General features: G+C 40.8%; 1 protein-coding gene across 3 annotated transcripts in view; it reads right to left on the reverse strand.

The window, feature by feature from the left end:
* Positions 1–16,553, reverse strand: part of cap2 (cyclase associated actin cytoskeleton regulatory protein 2) — a 202,949-nt gene extending 186,396 nt beyond the window's left edge. Inside the window, exon 1 of one of the 3 annotated variants that reach the window (XM_072283587.1) lies at positions 16,190–16,553. In XM_072283587.1, coding sequence (XP_072139688.1) covers positions 16,190–16,527 — 338 coding nt within the window. In that variant the 5' untranslated portion in view covers positions 16,528–16,553. Of the gene's footprint in view, positions 1–15,996; positions 16,113–16,189 lie in introns of those variants that run through there. The other 2 variants (XM_072283588.1, XM_072283589.1) reach the window with 2 other exon arrangements.
* Between the last annotated feature and the right edge of the window lie 201 nt (positions 16,554–16,754).

Here is a 16,754-nt window from a genome sequence, read left to right on the forward strand (position 1 = left end):
AGCCATCTTTCACTGCTCTGTGATCCCTGTTAAAAACAGTTCAGATAAAGCATCTAAAACCAAATTATCAACATTTCCTTACGTAGATGCTGAGTTCTTACCGTGTTTGTGTTGCATCAAGCTGAATTATATCCTTTGGAAATAACAGAAAGCTATGTCCTCCCTCATGAACTTGCTCACAACATAGTAATCTATAAAACATAACTCCTTTAGTTACTAGGAGAGAACTGTAATGCTGTACTCAGTACAGTTTTCACTTTAAACATCTGCTGCTTTATTTTGAAAATCCTGAATTAGTTGAAAGTTGTGATGTTTCACTTTATGACCTATTTTAATAATCCCAAGTTATTTCAGGGAATCAGCTGACAGAATTGTGTTAAAATTACAGCTTTCTCCTTGGGTTCTTCACTTTACATACAGCAAAATGGCTTCAGTATTTTACCTTACTAAATATCATTTGATTTGGAAGAGTTAAACTGGAACTTTAACAAGTTAAAGAAGGCATGTAGGTAAATCTATTCAGAGTCCTGTGCTTTTACTTGCCTCATAACACTGCATTGCTCAAAAGAAGATAGATATCAAATGGTTTAGAGCTCTTCAGAATCACTTTAAGGAAAGCCTCCTATTCAAAATGCTCCTGTGAATTTAACTTCATCGTGTTCACTGAATATTGAGGAATCGCTCCCAAGGCAGAAGTCTGCTAGAATGTACAATGAAAGTACAACCACAGCGAATCTGTATCAAGACTTAACCTTTCTCTCTGCCCCCCCCCCACCCATCCCATACCTAAGCCAACCAGCACTATAAACCTGTTACAGGATGAAGCAAGAAATAAATGCTTCCAAAATTAAAGCAATTTTTTAAAATTTAAAACTATACATGACCTGGATAAAGTTCTGAGCCAGGCCAATACAACATAGCCGAACAGAACCCGAGCCTGACCCAGATAGCCAGGTCCCATGCGGTAACCATATTCTAAGTCAACAAGGAGATGCCATGATCCTATGATTCATAGAAATAGCTCTCAGGTGTTACTCCTTGATACAACACAAGAAGCTCCTTTTTTGTTCAAGGTTCAAAGTTCAGAGGTTCATTTATTATCAAAGTATCTACACAGTATACAACTAAGATTCTTCTTCTCTAGATAGCCATGAACAAAGAAACCCCATGGAAACCAGAAGAAATCTCCAGATGCTGGAAATCCAAGCAACACACATAAAATGCTGGAGGAACTCAGCAGGCTAGGCAGCATCTATGGAAAAGAGCAAGTCATCAACGTTTCAGGCTGAGACTCTTCATCAAAACCATGGAAGTAAGTCTCCCCTACACCCCCCCCCCCTCTCCACCGCACAAGGTAACAAGAACATCGGTACTCTTTCACAAAAGGAGGTAAACATGGCACAAAAGGACAGCAGCTGGTGTCCTGATTGTACAGTCAACAGCTTGTCCAGTGCTTATGTCAGACCGGACAGGCTTGCCAAGCAGAGAGGGGGACCAAGAGTGCTGGAAGTCGGTGAATGATGGTGGCCATTGTTAACCTGCAATGAATAACAGACCAGCTATTTTAAATGCTTCCTATACTTGCTGTACTGCTTACATCAACAAAATGGATTCACATTCTGCCAAAATCCTTTACAGAAATATCAGCTTACCTCTTATTTCAGTCCCACTTTCCTGCACTAACCAATTCCACCTATATTTCTGTAATATTTATAAAGCTCTCAGTCAGTCTTGATCCACCCTTCATAAACCTATTGGTTACAGAACTCCAGATTGACAAACTCCTCTGTGAAGAATCTTTTCATCTCAGTCCTGAATGACAGATTTGATATCAGGCTGATAAAAGTGCCGAGCCAGGGCAGCAGAACATGGCCCAACACAACCAGAATATCTTAACAGAGGGTATACCCTAACCCAAAAGCCAGGTTCTATCCTGTAATCACACTTTTAGAGGGCTGATTTTTTAATTTTATTCTTAGACTATGGCCTGAAGTTCAAGACTCTCCAGCTAATGGAAGTATCATTGCTGTATCCATATTATCAAGCCCCATAAGGCTGTTATACCAAGCTCTCATTCTGCTAAACCCAAAAAAGTGGAGATCCAAGTCTATTTAATGTCCATTGAGATAATTTAACCAGATAAATTTTCATTAATCGCCCTTAATCAAACATTTATCTTTCCACATTAGGGAAGTGAGCTGTCTTCACAGTATTTCTGAAGTGATCTTACCAAGGACCTTTATAATTGCACAAGACTCCTGTACTCAAATCTCTATGCAGTGAAGCCAAGGTACTGTTTGGTCTTCTTAATCACTTCTTGTACCTGCACGTTAACTTGTAATGATTTGTACACTACGTCTTTCAAGTCCCCCTGAACAACTTCACCGTAAAATAGAAAAGTTTTATTTTACGGTGAAGTTGTTCAGGGGGACTTGAAAGACGTAGTGTACAAATCATTACACTACGTGTATCCAATTAAAATGCGCTAATTTACAGAATGCAGGCAAAGTTCAGGGTTACATATTCGTATAAAGTTGCTCATTCGCCAAAAATCAACAGGTTGCCTTTCACCCGAGATCCGATCAGCCATCATGGAAATCAGGATGCAACAGCCCAACGCATGCACACGGCCAGCCTCAGCAGCGACACCTACCGGAGCAAAAGGGCAGGGCAGCTCTATTTCGAGGGGTCACATTCTGCTAATCACCATGTGCAGGATTGGGACAGATCTAACTGCCACCCATCAATGAGAGATAATTAAATCTTATTGCAATGACGTACTTCGAGACACCCATAAAACCCTTTGCTGCAGCCAAAGGACAGTGGTGACAATATCATATCCACCACATAATCAAGAATAATCAGCATCCTTTGGTGTTAGTGCTTCGTATCTTCTATCCAGCATTGGGGTTAAAAAAAAAAATGGTCAGCCTAATTATGCTGCGTGGAAAGGGAAGGGGGACATTATGGTCAAGAGATGATGCCAAACGTCGTCAGGAAGTGGCAAGGAGAGGGAGAGAACAAGAATCGGATGAGGCCAGGGCCGCATGACTCCAGGATCAAAGAGTCAGGACAGAAAAAAGATGAGAGAAGAAGAGAGAGGAGGAGAGGCATGCACGTCTCCAGGATCAGAGACAAACAACAAATAGAAGTGCTGAAGAGACGGGGGATGAAAGGGCTGCACGTCTCCAGAATGACAACGAGAGGCACAAGGGTGGCAGATAAACCAGAAATGATGCCATCAAAAGTGTCCTTCGTTAAATGAGGAGCAGCTATATTTGCTTTGCTACGCATCATTCTTCTTTAATAAACTGAGGTTTTCTACTTCAGTTTCCAAAGCAAAGCGATACCAATAGCATTCAGGAAAATTTAATGTTCATTCTGGTCACATCAGACTGCACTACCCTTCTCTCAAATGGCACCCCAACAGGTCACCCTGTTGTCTAGTACATTTTTATATTTCACCTGTCGTACCCATTTAGCCTGTCAATATTCCCCCAGTGCTTCTCTCCGTCTTCCTTATAAGCCACATGGGCATACAGCTTTGTATCATCAGGAATTTTTGATAGGATATTTGGGAAGAAAGTCATGGATGCCAACAAGCACATAGCTTCCACAATCAAAATGTTCTTATGATCAACAGCCAATATATGTAGAGGAAGTGGAGATGTTTTCAACTGAAAAAGTCGACGTAACTAGTAGATATGTTAGTTCAGTGAATGGTTTTATCCAATCATAGAATGTTAGCAATGCTGATAAGTCAAGTGCCCAACATGCTATCTTCTCCTCGGTGAAACAAGTACCTCAGCAGTAGTGCAGCTGAATGATCTCTTTGATGGTGCACAAAGCAAGAATTTGGAAGAAATGGCATTGATTATTTGTTCAGCTGGTCTGTCATTCATTGTAGATTGACAGCAGTCACCATCGTTCACTGACACCCAACACTTTCAGCACTCTTGGCTCCTCTCCCTGGAATAACCAAGTGGTCACAAGTTGATAGGCCACTGTCACCCCATTAGCCAAGCAGAAAGAGCAGTCTAAGCAAGACTGTGTAGCCAACGGTCAGGTCACAGGATATCACTTGCCCCAAATGAATGCTTTGCTCACCAGACAGTCCCATTACAATGTGGGGTCTCTGAAGACTCAGCAGGAAGAGGGTCTGCTTGAGTACTGTACATGCATTTTGTCACTCTTCCCATGTCCCTGAACCTCCAATATGCCACACCTAATTACTAAGCCCAAGGAATCCGTTAACCAGTGCTTTAGCAGCTAAACACTACAAAAAGTATAGTCCCCATCACAAAACACTCTGGAGAGTATTTAAGTCTACAATCAGTTTGAAGTAAGGTGTAGCAGCAAAACTGATCCAAAAATCAAACAAAACAACTGCCAACCTGCCGATGACCATACGGACTTGTTATACTTGTGTGACACGCCCACAGCTCCAATGATTGCTCCAAAGTGTTGAATTTCTTATTTTGATCCTTTATTAGCAATTAGCAAACATACAATTAAGCATTATTGAGCAATATCTTAGTGGTCAGCAAAGATATGATCTCTGCTGGCCCCAAGCTACACATTGCCATGAAATAAACATGAAAACACAACTTATTCCCTTTGCTTTTACTATGCCCCCACGCTCATGTCAGTTATAAGTACAGAGAATGCAAAGCAAATAGAGAACAGATACATAGCTCCTACACACGGTAAGGTGACATTACCTGAAGTTTGCAGTATCCCTTTAAATAACAAAGGCAGGAACTTAGCACAACTTACTCTTAATTTTACTTGGACAGTTCTACAATGGTTACCATGTGGAGGCTCGAACCTCGCCTCCTCAGACCACGGGAAGACTTGAGCATTGTGAATAATATCATTAAGTACACACCAAATCGGGAATAGTCCAGGCCTAGTAACGGGCATCACACACAAAAGTGCTTGGTCATTGGTGGTTTCAGATAAATCAGAAGCAATCTAATTTCTAAACTTGAGTTGTCACCAAGATAAATGTCAAACTAATGACCCTTTGGATGATGTCACTAACGAGAGAATGGAGAAATCAAACAGCAAAGATCCTTAAGTACAATACAAGGGGAAGAACGTATGTGGATCTTCACTAAATCAATTAAAGGTTGATACTCTGTAAAAAGATCTAAAAGATAACTAATCCACCAATGAATATCATGGAGTCCTTTTCTCGAAATGTTTAAACATTTCCAAGAGACTATCAGGGCAAAAAGAAATCAAACATTTCCAGTTGAATGGGTTAACCTCAATCACTGCTGTCAACAAAAGTAGCACAAATCAGCCATGTACATTCTAATACATAAAGAAAAGCACCTCAAAGTGTCAACTTCAAGAAAAGCAAAACTAAACCACTTCATGTTTGCTGACGTTTCACAAAAAGCTAAAAATTTTTGAAAGCAGTTGATCACCCTCCACAACTGAAGCAGATGTACAAAAGCCAGGAATTCATCCGATGTAGGTTAACTGGTCATTCTAAATTGTCCTGTGAATACTCTCTGATTAAATAGGTGGGTTGCTGGGTGGTGTTAGGCCAGAAGGGCCTGTTCCACACTGCCATCTCTAAACAAACAAACTAAATAAATTGTCAATTAACTACATCAATCTCATGGTCACATTGCTTTAAAATTTTGGGTGTCAAGGCCTTAATGGCCATGGTCAAGATACGTACTCTGGAGTTCGTGCAATTTATAGCCTCAGGAACCATGTACCACAGGGCATTCTTCTGCAGTATATAGCTTTATAACTTGCATCAAGGAGCTGCAAAATCCCCATGTTGCTCTATCTTCAACAGCAATGACAATGAAATAAGTGTCAATAAGCAAGTATCAGCAGTGTAGATGATGTGGAGATATCAAAGCTCAGCACAGGCTTCCCCAATTCAATACAAACACTCACAGTCCGTGACCTCTTACAAATGTGTACATCACCTGACTTGCTCCTCCCAGGGATGTAAAATAAGACATCAATGAATGTATCCCACTTCAGCACGTAGCTAATTGTGGAGCTTCCTAAATTGCACAGTACCAAACTACCTCAGCTAAGACCTCCAACTGGGCTTTGCACACCCCGAGTTTTCAGTATTGTGTTAAACCACAAATGGCTCTAAAATATAGCAGGTGACTGAAATAAAACCATGATTTTACTTTATTTTACTTGATTTATTTGAATGGCAGATTAGCATGGTATAACTATAGGAAATATCTTAAACTGTCTCCATGAGCAATGTAGTTTTGGCCACTCAGAAAATTTTCATCTTGTAGTGCTTCACACTATGCCAAATTCTTCCTGAAGTCTACTCAAACTCTTCCTTCATCATATTTTACCAAGCTTCTTTTTCTAGCATGCACAGAAGCAGAGTTTGAAGGGAAAACAAATGCTTACACAGGTTAACGACTGAACCAGAAGATGCGGTACTCTGGTGTTCTTACAAGATGTACTTTCCACAGGCCTGGTCAGCTGTTAAATGCCTATTCCCAAATTACTGCACACCACTGGACGACTTGTGAGATTACCTCAGAAAACAGCAAGGATTCAAGTATTGGACTCATATAGCCGTATATGACATTAGGAAACTAGTTGGACTTTTAAAAAAATCTGGAGAAGTGAAGCTTTTATAAATATAGAAATTAAATACAAGTTCTCAACGGGAGGAGAACATGGCGGCACGACGCAGCTCGTAGTGGCCACTCCGGTGGTGATATCTGTTATCTGTCAAGTAGGGTGCTGTGCACAATCGTGACTTGATGGAGACAGACGTGACAGCACTGAGGAATATCTAGTGAAACTTCTGAAATGCCTGCTTCGCTGCTACTGTGTGATCCAGAATCTCCGGAGGGGAAGGCCCCGAGTCCTCGGCTTTACTTGTTGCTCGACGGCTGGGGTGGGGTCGAAGCGCTCGGCATTGGATGGCGCTCAGTGTCGGAGGCTTGGAGTTTTCGGAGGACTCAGAGTCCGCTGCAGTCAGGTGCTTCCAATGGTGTGGCATCGGTAAATTTGCAGCGCTTGGAGGTTCATGGCAGGGAGAGTTTCTCCCTTCTACCGTCTGCGTGAGATGATGAGGCTATTGGGACTTGAGACTATTTTTTTACCGTCGCCCATGGTCTGCTCTTTATCACATCACGGTATTGCTTTGCACTGTTGTAACCATATGCTATAATTATGTGGTTTTGCCAGTTTTAGTCTTGGTTTGTCTTGTGTTTCTGGGATATCACTCTGGAGGAACATTGTATCATTTATTATCAGTACTTAGATTTTCAGAAGGCCTTTGACAAGGTGTCACACAGGAGGCTACTAAACAAGGTAACAGCCTTTAGTATTCCAGGAGAGATACTAGCATGGATAGCACATTGCCTGAATGGCAGGAGGCAAAGAGTGGAAATAATGTGCACCTTTTCGAGTTGGCTGAGGATAAATAATGGTGTTCCACAGCGGTCAGTGTTGGGACTGCTTCTTGTTATATGTCACTGATCTGGATGACAGATTTGATGGGTTTGTAGCCAAGACAACAGAAAGATGGGTGGAGGAGCAGGGAGTGTTGAGGAAACAGCCTGTAGGAGGGTTTGGACAGATTAGGAGAATGGGCAAAGACACAGATGGAATATAATGTATGGTCATTCAGTTTAGAAGTGGGAATAAAGGTATAAACTATTTTCTAAATGTGGAAAAAATTCAGAAATCAAGGTGCAAAGGGATTTGCGAGTTCTAGTGCAGGATTCCCAAGTGGTTAACTTGCAGGTTGAATTGGTAGCAAAGGAAGCAAATACAATATTAGCATTCGTTTCAAGAGGACTAGAATATAAAAGCAAGGATGTAATGCTGTGGCTTTATAAGGCATTGGTGAAGCCTCGCTTGGTGTATTGAGAACGGTTTTGGACGCCATATGCTGGTTTTGGAGAGGGTTCGTAGGTTCATGAGAATGATCCCGGGAATGAAAGGGTTAATGTGAGGCGCATTTGATGGCTCTGGGCCTGTACTCACTACAAAGTAAATTTTATTATCCAAGTACATATAATGTCACCATTAACAACCCTGACATTCATTTTCTTGCCGGCATACACAGTAAATACAGAATAAACTGAATCAATAAAAGAAACCGCCTAACAGTCAGACAAACAAATGTACAAAAGACAACAAACAGTGCAAATACAAAATAAATAAATAAATAAATAAATAAGCAATAAGCATTTGAACACGAGATGAAGAGTCCTTGAAAGCAAGTTCATAGGTTATATGAACAGGTCAGTAATGGGGCGAGTTAAGTGAAGTTATTCCCTCTGGTTCAAGGGCCTAATGACTGACAGGTAATAACCGTTCCTGAACCTGGTGATGTTGGTCCTGAAGCTCCTGTACCTTCTTCCCGATAGCAGTAGCCAAGAAGACAGAATGGCCTGGATGGTGGGGGTCCTTGGTGATGGTTGAATGAGGGTGATCTCATTTGAAACCTATCAAATATTGAAAGTGTGAGATAGAGTAGACATTTAGAGGACATCTCCAATAGTGAGGGAGTCTAAGACAGCCTCAGAATACAAGGATATCCCTTTAGAACAGAGATGAGGAATTTATTTTGTCAGAGGGTGGTGAATCTGTGAAATTCATTGCTACAGACAGCTGTGAAGGTCAAGTCATAGGGTATATTTAAAGTGAAAGCTGATATGTTATTGATTAGTAAGGGTGTCAAGGTTACAGGGATCTAGCAGAAGGATGGGGTTGAGAGGGAGGATATATCAGCCATGCTCAAATGGCAGAACAGACTCAATGGGCCAAATGGCCTAATTCTGCTCATACGTGTTATGGTCTTACGGTAATTGAGGCCTCTACTAAACAAATACATGACAAAAGTACAATGAAGACAGAAATTACATTGAACACTTAAAAAGCTTGTTCAGCCACAAATATTGATTTCAAAAATGATCAACTAAAGTCTTAGTAAGAGTATGTAGGATATTTACTAGAGTGGTTCCAAATTTAAAGGATTTTAGCTGCAGTTAGAATAGAGAAGCTGTGGGTGTTCTTGGAGCCAAAAGAAAAACAGAAGATTTTATTAAAGCATAAAGATCGAAGCAGTGTTAGATAGGCCAAGTAGAAAACAATACACCCCTTTTGCACATAGCTCATGGGCCAAGAGCCACTGATTTAACATAATGGGCAAAAGGTGGAGATAATTATGCAGAGAATGTTCTGGAACTTTGTGCAAGAATGGTAGAAACAGTCCATCAAGGCATTCAAGAGGGAACTAGATGTACACATAGGAACTAAAAGTAGTAGTACAATGTTATACTGTTATACCTGCAATCTATGTTCCCTCTAATTTGTGTCAAAATTTTGTGCTGTGCCATTTTTTTTAGCCCATGACAACATGTGTGCATTGAATAATTCCTTCAACAACAGTATTAATCAGCTAGTTCTAAAATCTGCAGGCAAATCATCACAAACTCCACATTGTCAACACCGTCCATATTAGAAACCAGAAAAGGAATTGTGATTGCGTACAATTGTGAAATATACTTAACATGCCAACAATACCTTTGCGCATTAGTAACAAAAGATGTGTACGCACACACACACACACACCCCTTAGAGGGAACTTTGCCTACAATGTCTTTCAATGAGATCATTTACTGATATTTTACTGGATTGTCACTTCCTTTTATTCACCCCATACTCCTTAACATCCCAAAATATTAGCAGAGGGAAAATAATTTGTTGCCTTATGCAGACAGAACAGACAAATGGATTTCTCTGCAGGGTATAGACTCAATAGACTGAGGTGAATGGCCTCCTTCTGTGCTCTAACATGCTAAACATTTTAATCTCGTAGCAGAATCACGAGTGTGCTAATTGTCAAGCAAACAAAGAAATATCCTTTGCAAAGATGAAGCAATTTTATCCATTCGTATTACTACAGATACCAGAAGCCAAACTAATAAGTAAATTTCCCCAAACGACAGATATATAAAAATTGCACAAGCTTCTGCCCTGAATAACAAGCCAGAAATGGCATAATAATATTAGCAGCAGAATAAAACATTCAAGCATGAAGGTACAGGGAAGAAAAAGACCAAATGCCACACATTTAGATGATGTCCCCATTCTTCATCTGGCAAAACAAAATTGGGTGAAATCCAGTTGGGCTTAACGTTATGCTTTCACAAGCCCCTGCAAGCCCTTAGATATTGCTAAGCCTCTGCTCCTCAATGCTCTTCAATGTTAACTTCAAAACTAAAAGCAAAACCACAAGAGAATTTTCAACCTTCCTTGTAATTTTCCTTTGGTACAGAAGCCAATACTGATTCGTAACATACAGCATACATCTGCCACATTCTTAATTATTTAAGAGAAAGCATTAGAGACGGCAAATGCGATCACCCCGAACATCAAGCTAAGACGTGGTCTAGAATTTCATCATACTTCGGAACGTAGTAGCTCTCCTCACTAAAGTATTTTGAAGATGGTTTTGTAGGCCTGTAAGAGGGAAACTTTAATTAAACATAATACCTTTTATTGAATGCTCAATGGCTGCGAAGCAATTTGCATCAACACAAACAAGCACATCATGGAAACATTAACCAAGGAAACTAATGCATAACATCAAAATGAACTTCAATGGAAAAGCAAAGCATTCAAGATCTTTCCCCAGAGTGTCCTAAAAGAGCAACAGTGCATTATTACTTATCAATGTCTGTACTGCCTTTATAATTCACTTCATAAAAGTACATTCATAGCATTCTAACTTTCAGTAGCTCTGCCAATTGAAAATTCAGTATGAAGTCCATGTGACTAGATCTGAACTTACCACCAGTAGGAATTGATCAAGCTACTTAAAAAGGCTTGCTTCGCTTCACCATTTTCAACTTGATTAACTATAAATCCAGAAATGTAAGATGAAAATCAAACTTAGTATCCGATATACAGGAGATCTGCAAGTGGTAATAAAGGAGATTTGTTGGAAAATATTAACTGCCCGACTCCAATAACCTGGCAGGATGCAGACTTCTGTGGTGCAGGGAGATAGATTTTTCACACTGTTGGATGTTAATTCTATTAACTGCTTAACATTATTTTTCAGTTGAAAGGAGTTCAGGAAGTGTGGCCCTAGAAAGGGCAGTCATTGTCTGATGAAAGATGCAAAATCAGAAATTTCCAAATATTCTGATAGCTCATCATCAAAGTTGATAATTTCTCCTTTCATACTTGACTGACAAAATTTGCCAGAAAATATGCATGTATAATTACAATTTCCCACCTTCAAGAATGATTTTTAAATATGTTAACCTATAATTAAAATAACTACTGAGTTTTGAAAACTTGCATTTCAATGAGTGATTGGAACAAGTTAATGTCAAACAAGGTAACTCACAAAAATCTGACAGACACATTAATTTAATCTTGAAGAAGGTGAACAGCTTGCTGCCATGTGTTTCTGCCTACTGCACGCTCAAAGAGTGGTACAACCAGAACACAGCAAACTCTCAGCAATCCAAGTGACCTAAAAAAAAACCTCCAAAGCAACAAAAATGAATTGTTATCACTTAAGCAATAACAGCTGTTTTCATTTGAAGTACAGTGGCTGTTTAGCTGTGTACACCTCATCCTCCCACCAAAATAAAGGGAAAACTCAGGTGCTTGCAGTCCAAGTTGAGCTGGCACTCTCGCGCTGCAGGTAGGGCTGCTGGTTGGCACTACAGCGATCCTGGCTTCCAGTGCCATGTGCGTAGAGTTTGAGAGAACTGGTTTCCTCTAGAGTTCCAGTTTCTCCCACGTTCCAGTGTTGCACTGGATGGATAACTAACTGATCATTCCAAGTTGCTCCTAGCCTCAGTGCTGGGGAGAAGCAGGGTCAAGGGGTGCAAAACAACAGGAAACAGTGACGTGAAGGAAAACAGGACTGGTGGGCTGTTCCAGAGACTGAAATTATCTCCTGCCATGTCAAGAGGCATCTGCCTGATCACTGTGTTCATCCAGCCCACAGACAGGGTAGTGTGGCTAAAAACAGCCGCCCGATCATAACAATTCCTCATTGTTCACTGTCATCACAATTAAAGATTGACAAAACATCTAAGTGGGATATTCACTCCCCCACCCCCAGAACAGAAGCTGTCACACTGTGCCTCATTAGCAATGTAGTCCTTGAAGCCTGAGAACTTTGACCCCGTTTGTGCTTTCTACTCACTTGCTATTTGTAGAAACCTATAAAAACCACCAACTAAACCACAATATCTAAATTTCTGACAATCCTGAAGACCCATGGCACACTTCCCAATGGCCCAGAGTAATGAAATGCTCAGCACTCTATATTGGTTGGTGACAAGAAAGCCTCATGACATCACTTGCTGAGAAACTCAGCCATCACAGACAGAATAAGGTTTTTAGTTAGAAAGTAGGAGCTCATTTTCATTAACATACAGATGGAAAATTTCCTCAAAGACTTCTCTTTGGATACAACACTTGAACTACCTAGAAGTTAAACTGTGTCTATGGGAAGAATAATTGTGTCTCTGTGGACAGTTGATGAGAGTGCAGGATTAGCATAAAAGAGTGGCTGATGGTTGGTACTGAAACTGTGGGCAGAGGGACCCATTTCTGCATGGCATGTCCCCAAGACTTGACTTGTGGAAATTTACAGCTACAGCTTGATTTGTAGACTTTACATGACAACTTTTTCTTTGAGAGGTCAGAGAGACAAGAAGCCAATTTAAAAGAGGGGGCGGCATCACAGCAGAGCGGTTAGCATAATTCTATTGTAGTGCCAGCGATGGGAGTTCAATTCCCCCACTGTCTGTAAGGAGTTTGTACTTTCTCCTGTTCACCATGTGGGTTTCCTCTGGGTGCTCTGGTTCTTCCCACATTGCAAATGCACACAGGGTAATAGGTCACATGGGTATAATGTGCAGTGTGGGCTTTTTGGACCAGAAAGGCCTATTACTATGCTGCATCTTTAAATAAATTTTTAAAAATACAAACCGATAACACTGCAAGAGTTTAATTAATAATTAGCTCCCACTGCACAAAAATTCCCCAACAGGAGTTTCAGCATCACGCCCCAGAACAATCACACCAGAGCTCTCTCAAAACTTCAAACCACCCAGACACCAACCATAAACATCAAAGGCTGACACTGTGAGAGGGTAGAAGGATCTATTTTTTAAAAAATGTTACTTTATCTTTTTCCAATTCCCCTTGCAACTTCTAATTGCTTGTCTTTCTGCTGGGGCATCTGACAATAGCATCTAAACCATTTACAATACTGTCTCTCTTTCCTGTGCTGAGTAAATGGACGGGAGTTCTTCACCTGACCTCCATCTGAGCCAATGTGACAAATCAAGTTTCCTTCTTCGCTGGGGCAAGTGGCTGAAGCTATGTTTGACAGCTTATCACTTTTAACTGCTGTTTTTAGGTAATTGTTTGGTGATGTGCTTCAAGCTAGACATAACATAATCAATGAAAATGTGCAAATATCATGATTAAGTGCTTCCAAACAGCACAGATCATCAGCAATTGCAAGCTGGCTGTTGGCGGATTTTGTCAAATGCCAGATGTCCTCTGCATCTACATCGCGTAACGTTTTCAAATCCCTTCAACTAAAAGATGCACCTTAAGCACAGAATTGCACAGGCTATTCAGTCTACAATGTTGTGGTGATCTTAGTGTCAATTTATACCAAATGTCCCTCTTCCTGTGTGTCATCCACTGCTTTCAGTACTGGTACTTCCAATGTTAATCCTTTAGTATCTAGTCTTCCATCAACAGAGCCCATACTGTCAAGCTGAAGACGCCAGAGCAGGTAAAAGATGTATCACTGGGACTGGAAGTACTGCACTAATGGACTGGACTAATGAATGAACTTATTAAAGGTGCCCACCTGCAATCTGCAATTCAGTGGAAGCAATTACAACTAACTGCGATCTACTTATTGGTAAGCGGAAGTGAACCATTGTAAACTAGGCAGATAAGGTGAAGGCAAAGATACATATGTGCAAGAAGTTGTTCCACATTTTTAGCTAAAAATAAGTTTCATAAAAAGGCAATATATTCAAAATGTCTAAAATTTGTTTCCTTACATGGAGTCACATAACAGGAAACCACTCAGTGATTGTGCACATCTGACCTTTGACGTCTGTCCAATTTCTCCCATTCTTCCCCTGCTCCTCATCACTGCCCTAAATTTTTCTTCATTTTTAGGAATGTAACACATGCGCTTTCATCATCTTTCTAGATGAGGGGTTCCCAACCTTTTTTATGCCATGGACCAATATGAGTAAGCAAGGGGTCTCTGGACCACAGGTTGGGAACCTATGTTCTGGACATTATCAACTGGACTATAACAGCTGGCTGTATAAAAACACTCAGATAACTTAGAAAGCTGAAAAACATCTTCAAATATTGAAAGTCCCTGCACTTTTCTTCCATTGTCAGTTTGCACCACATTTTTAAAAAAAGTTTTGTCGGTAGTTTCCTCAAATAAATGTATTATCTCACAACAAGTCATTGACTGATGCTCCCAGATGCTGTTGGCTTACGATGTCACACTGTAACAAATTAGCAATGTGACTACCATGTTGGTGCACCTTGTGAATTTAGACATTTTGTGTATATACAACAGGCTCATGGAGCAGTTCTGATCACATAAACCGTGTATGATGTCTTGAAAGGTTAACATTAATTGAAATCTCTCAAGGGTTATTTGGAAATGTTGGCAGCTTCAAGCCACAAGAAACAGGAGTAGGATTAGGACAGACAATCTTTCAAGTCTACCCCAACATTTGGTAAGGTCATGACCGATCTTTCATGGCAATTTCACCTCCCTATACCATTACAATATCATTTGATTTCAGTGATTACTAAAACCTGTCATCTCTTTCAGTCTTAAATTTATTCAATGACTCAACATCCTTGTGGGGTGAGGAATTCTAAAGATTCATAACTACCTGCAGTAAGAAATTTCATCCCATTTCATTCCTGAGCAGCTGACTCATAACCCTGAGACATTAAAACCGTCTGTACCAACATATCCAGCCCTGGTAATCATTTCCCTAGGATCCATCTGCACAAGTACTGAGGAATCCATTCATTCCCTTCTCATGGGACAATCCCCTTATTCCTGAAATCAGACAAGAGAACTTCCATTGCCCTCTCTCTGAAAGCACCTAGAGACACCTTTCCTTGAGTAAAGGATCCAAACCCCATGCAAAAAAACTGAACAGTGAATACTTTTTAAAATGTGCAAATGTAAAGGGAGGGGAAGGGGAGGCAATCCTTCAAAAGGCAAGTTTGAAATCCTCAAACTGCCCAAGAAATCAGGCAAACAGGGATTTTATTCCATCCAATATATTTAGGACTTCAACAGCCAGGCTACAAAATGTAATACACTCACTGTTGCTCAAAGCAAACTGCATTTAGACTAAACCAGATACAAGCATACCAGCTTGTCATTTTAAGGATAATTAGTCTCTTGAAACACAAAATGGCCCACTTAAGTTTCCCATGAGAATTCCGCTCTTAAATGTAAACTGCTATGATGAAATGTGTCGAAACTCATCCTTAAGAGCTTTATGAATTGAAATCACCCGTTTCCAAGACTCCAAACCGACAGTCGAATTTTGAAAGGTCGCGCCTTCCAAATTTCGTTGCGTTAAGTGTATTCACGGCTTCTACAGCCTCGGGAATGAAGCAAAGAGAAAGAAGGCGAATGAAAGGAACATCTGCGTAAAAGTGCCGGATTTGCCACGGAAACTTTGCATTTTCTCCGCAAGGTTCCCAGCACCAGCTGTCTGTAGACAAGGCCTTCAGACCCAGATTTGCTACCTGCATATATAATCATTGCCACTGTAGCAAGCATGAATAATACCCTCATTTAAAGGAAAGTGGAAATCTATAGGTCACATTAAGCATTTCTATTATAAAGTACAAGAAACATCTATTTTCAACCCATCGCATAAATCGATATATTATATAACACTAAAACGTCATTACCACTGGTGACTTCCATCTCCTAGTTTTAGGGAGGATTCAATAGGTCTCAACAAATGCTGAAGGATGGAAAGGGAAGCACTGCATCAACAAGCAAGCACTGCTCCATAATCACTTCTGCTCAGAACGCAACACACCTCACACTGAGGAGAGCATTTCCATTGCGAAAAAAAGGAGCACGAAATAGATGCACTACCTGCTGTAGGCGAAGTGTATAAATGATACAGGTCCCACTGCCCCTCGACCAGGCTCACGTCTCTGACACAGCCGCAGCCCTGCTCGCGAGTTCGCGCTCCGGGCTCTGTGATTGATGCGTGTGACGAAACAATCCGCGGGGAGCGCGCGCACGCGCGCTCGCTCTTCCGCTCTCTTCCAAATAAAGGCACGAGCACTCTTCCCCGGCTGCGGCGGGTCGGGGCGCGCGCATTTCCCAAAAAAGGGATTGCGGGGGCGAGAAGAGCTGGGAAAGGTGTTGGCTGCATTGCCTACTTTGAACAGTAAAAAGAACTTAACTTGCGTTGCACCCTCCTTCATTTTTGCACTCGCCTTAAAGCTACAAATGGAAACCACCGCTTGCAGCCAAAGCCTTAAATGCACGGTGTAAAGTATATTAGCGTTCATTTTATTCATTAAATTGAGGTCAGATAGCTTTAAACTCTTCATGACTCATCCCTGTATCACGACTACAATTTTGGCTCCTTAATGCAATGTCAATTTGCTCCAGGAACTCAAAGGTTGAAAACTATCTCTGCAATAGTAAA

Source organism: Mobula birostris, chromosome 19 (assembly GCF_030028105.1).
Source record: "Mobula birostris isolate sMobBir1 chromosome 19, sMobBir1.hap1, whole genome shotgun sequence".
Taxonomy (NCBI): Eukaryota; Metazoa; Chordata; class Chondrichthyes; order Myliobatiformes; family Myliobatidae; genus Mobula; species Mobula birostris.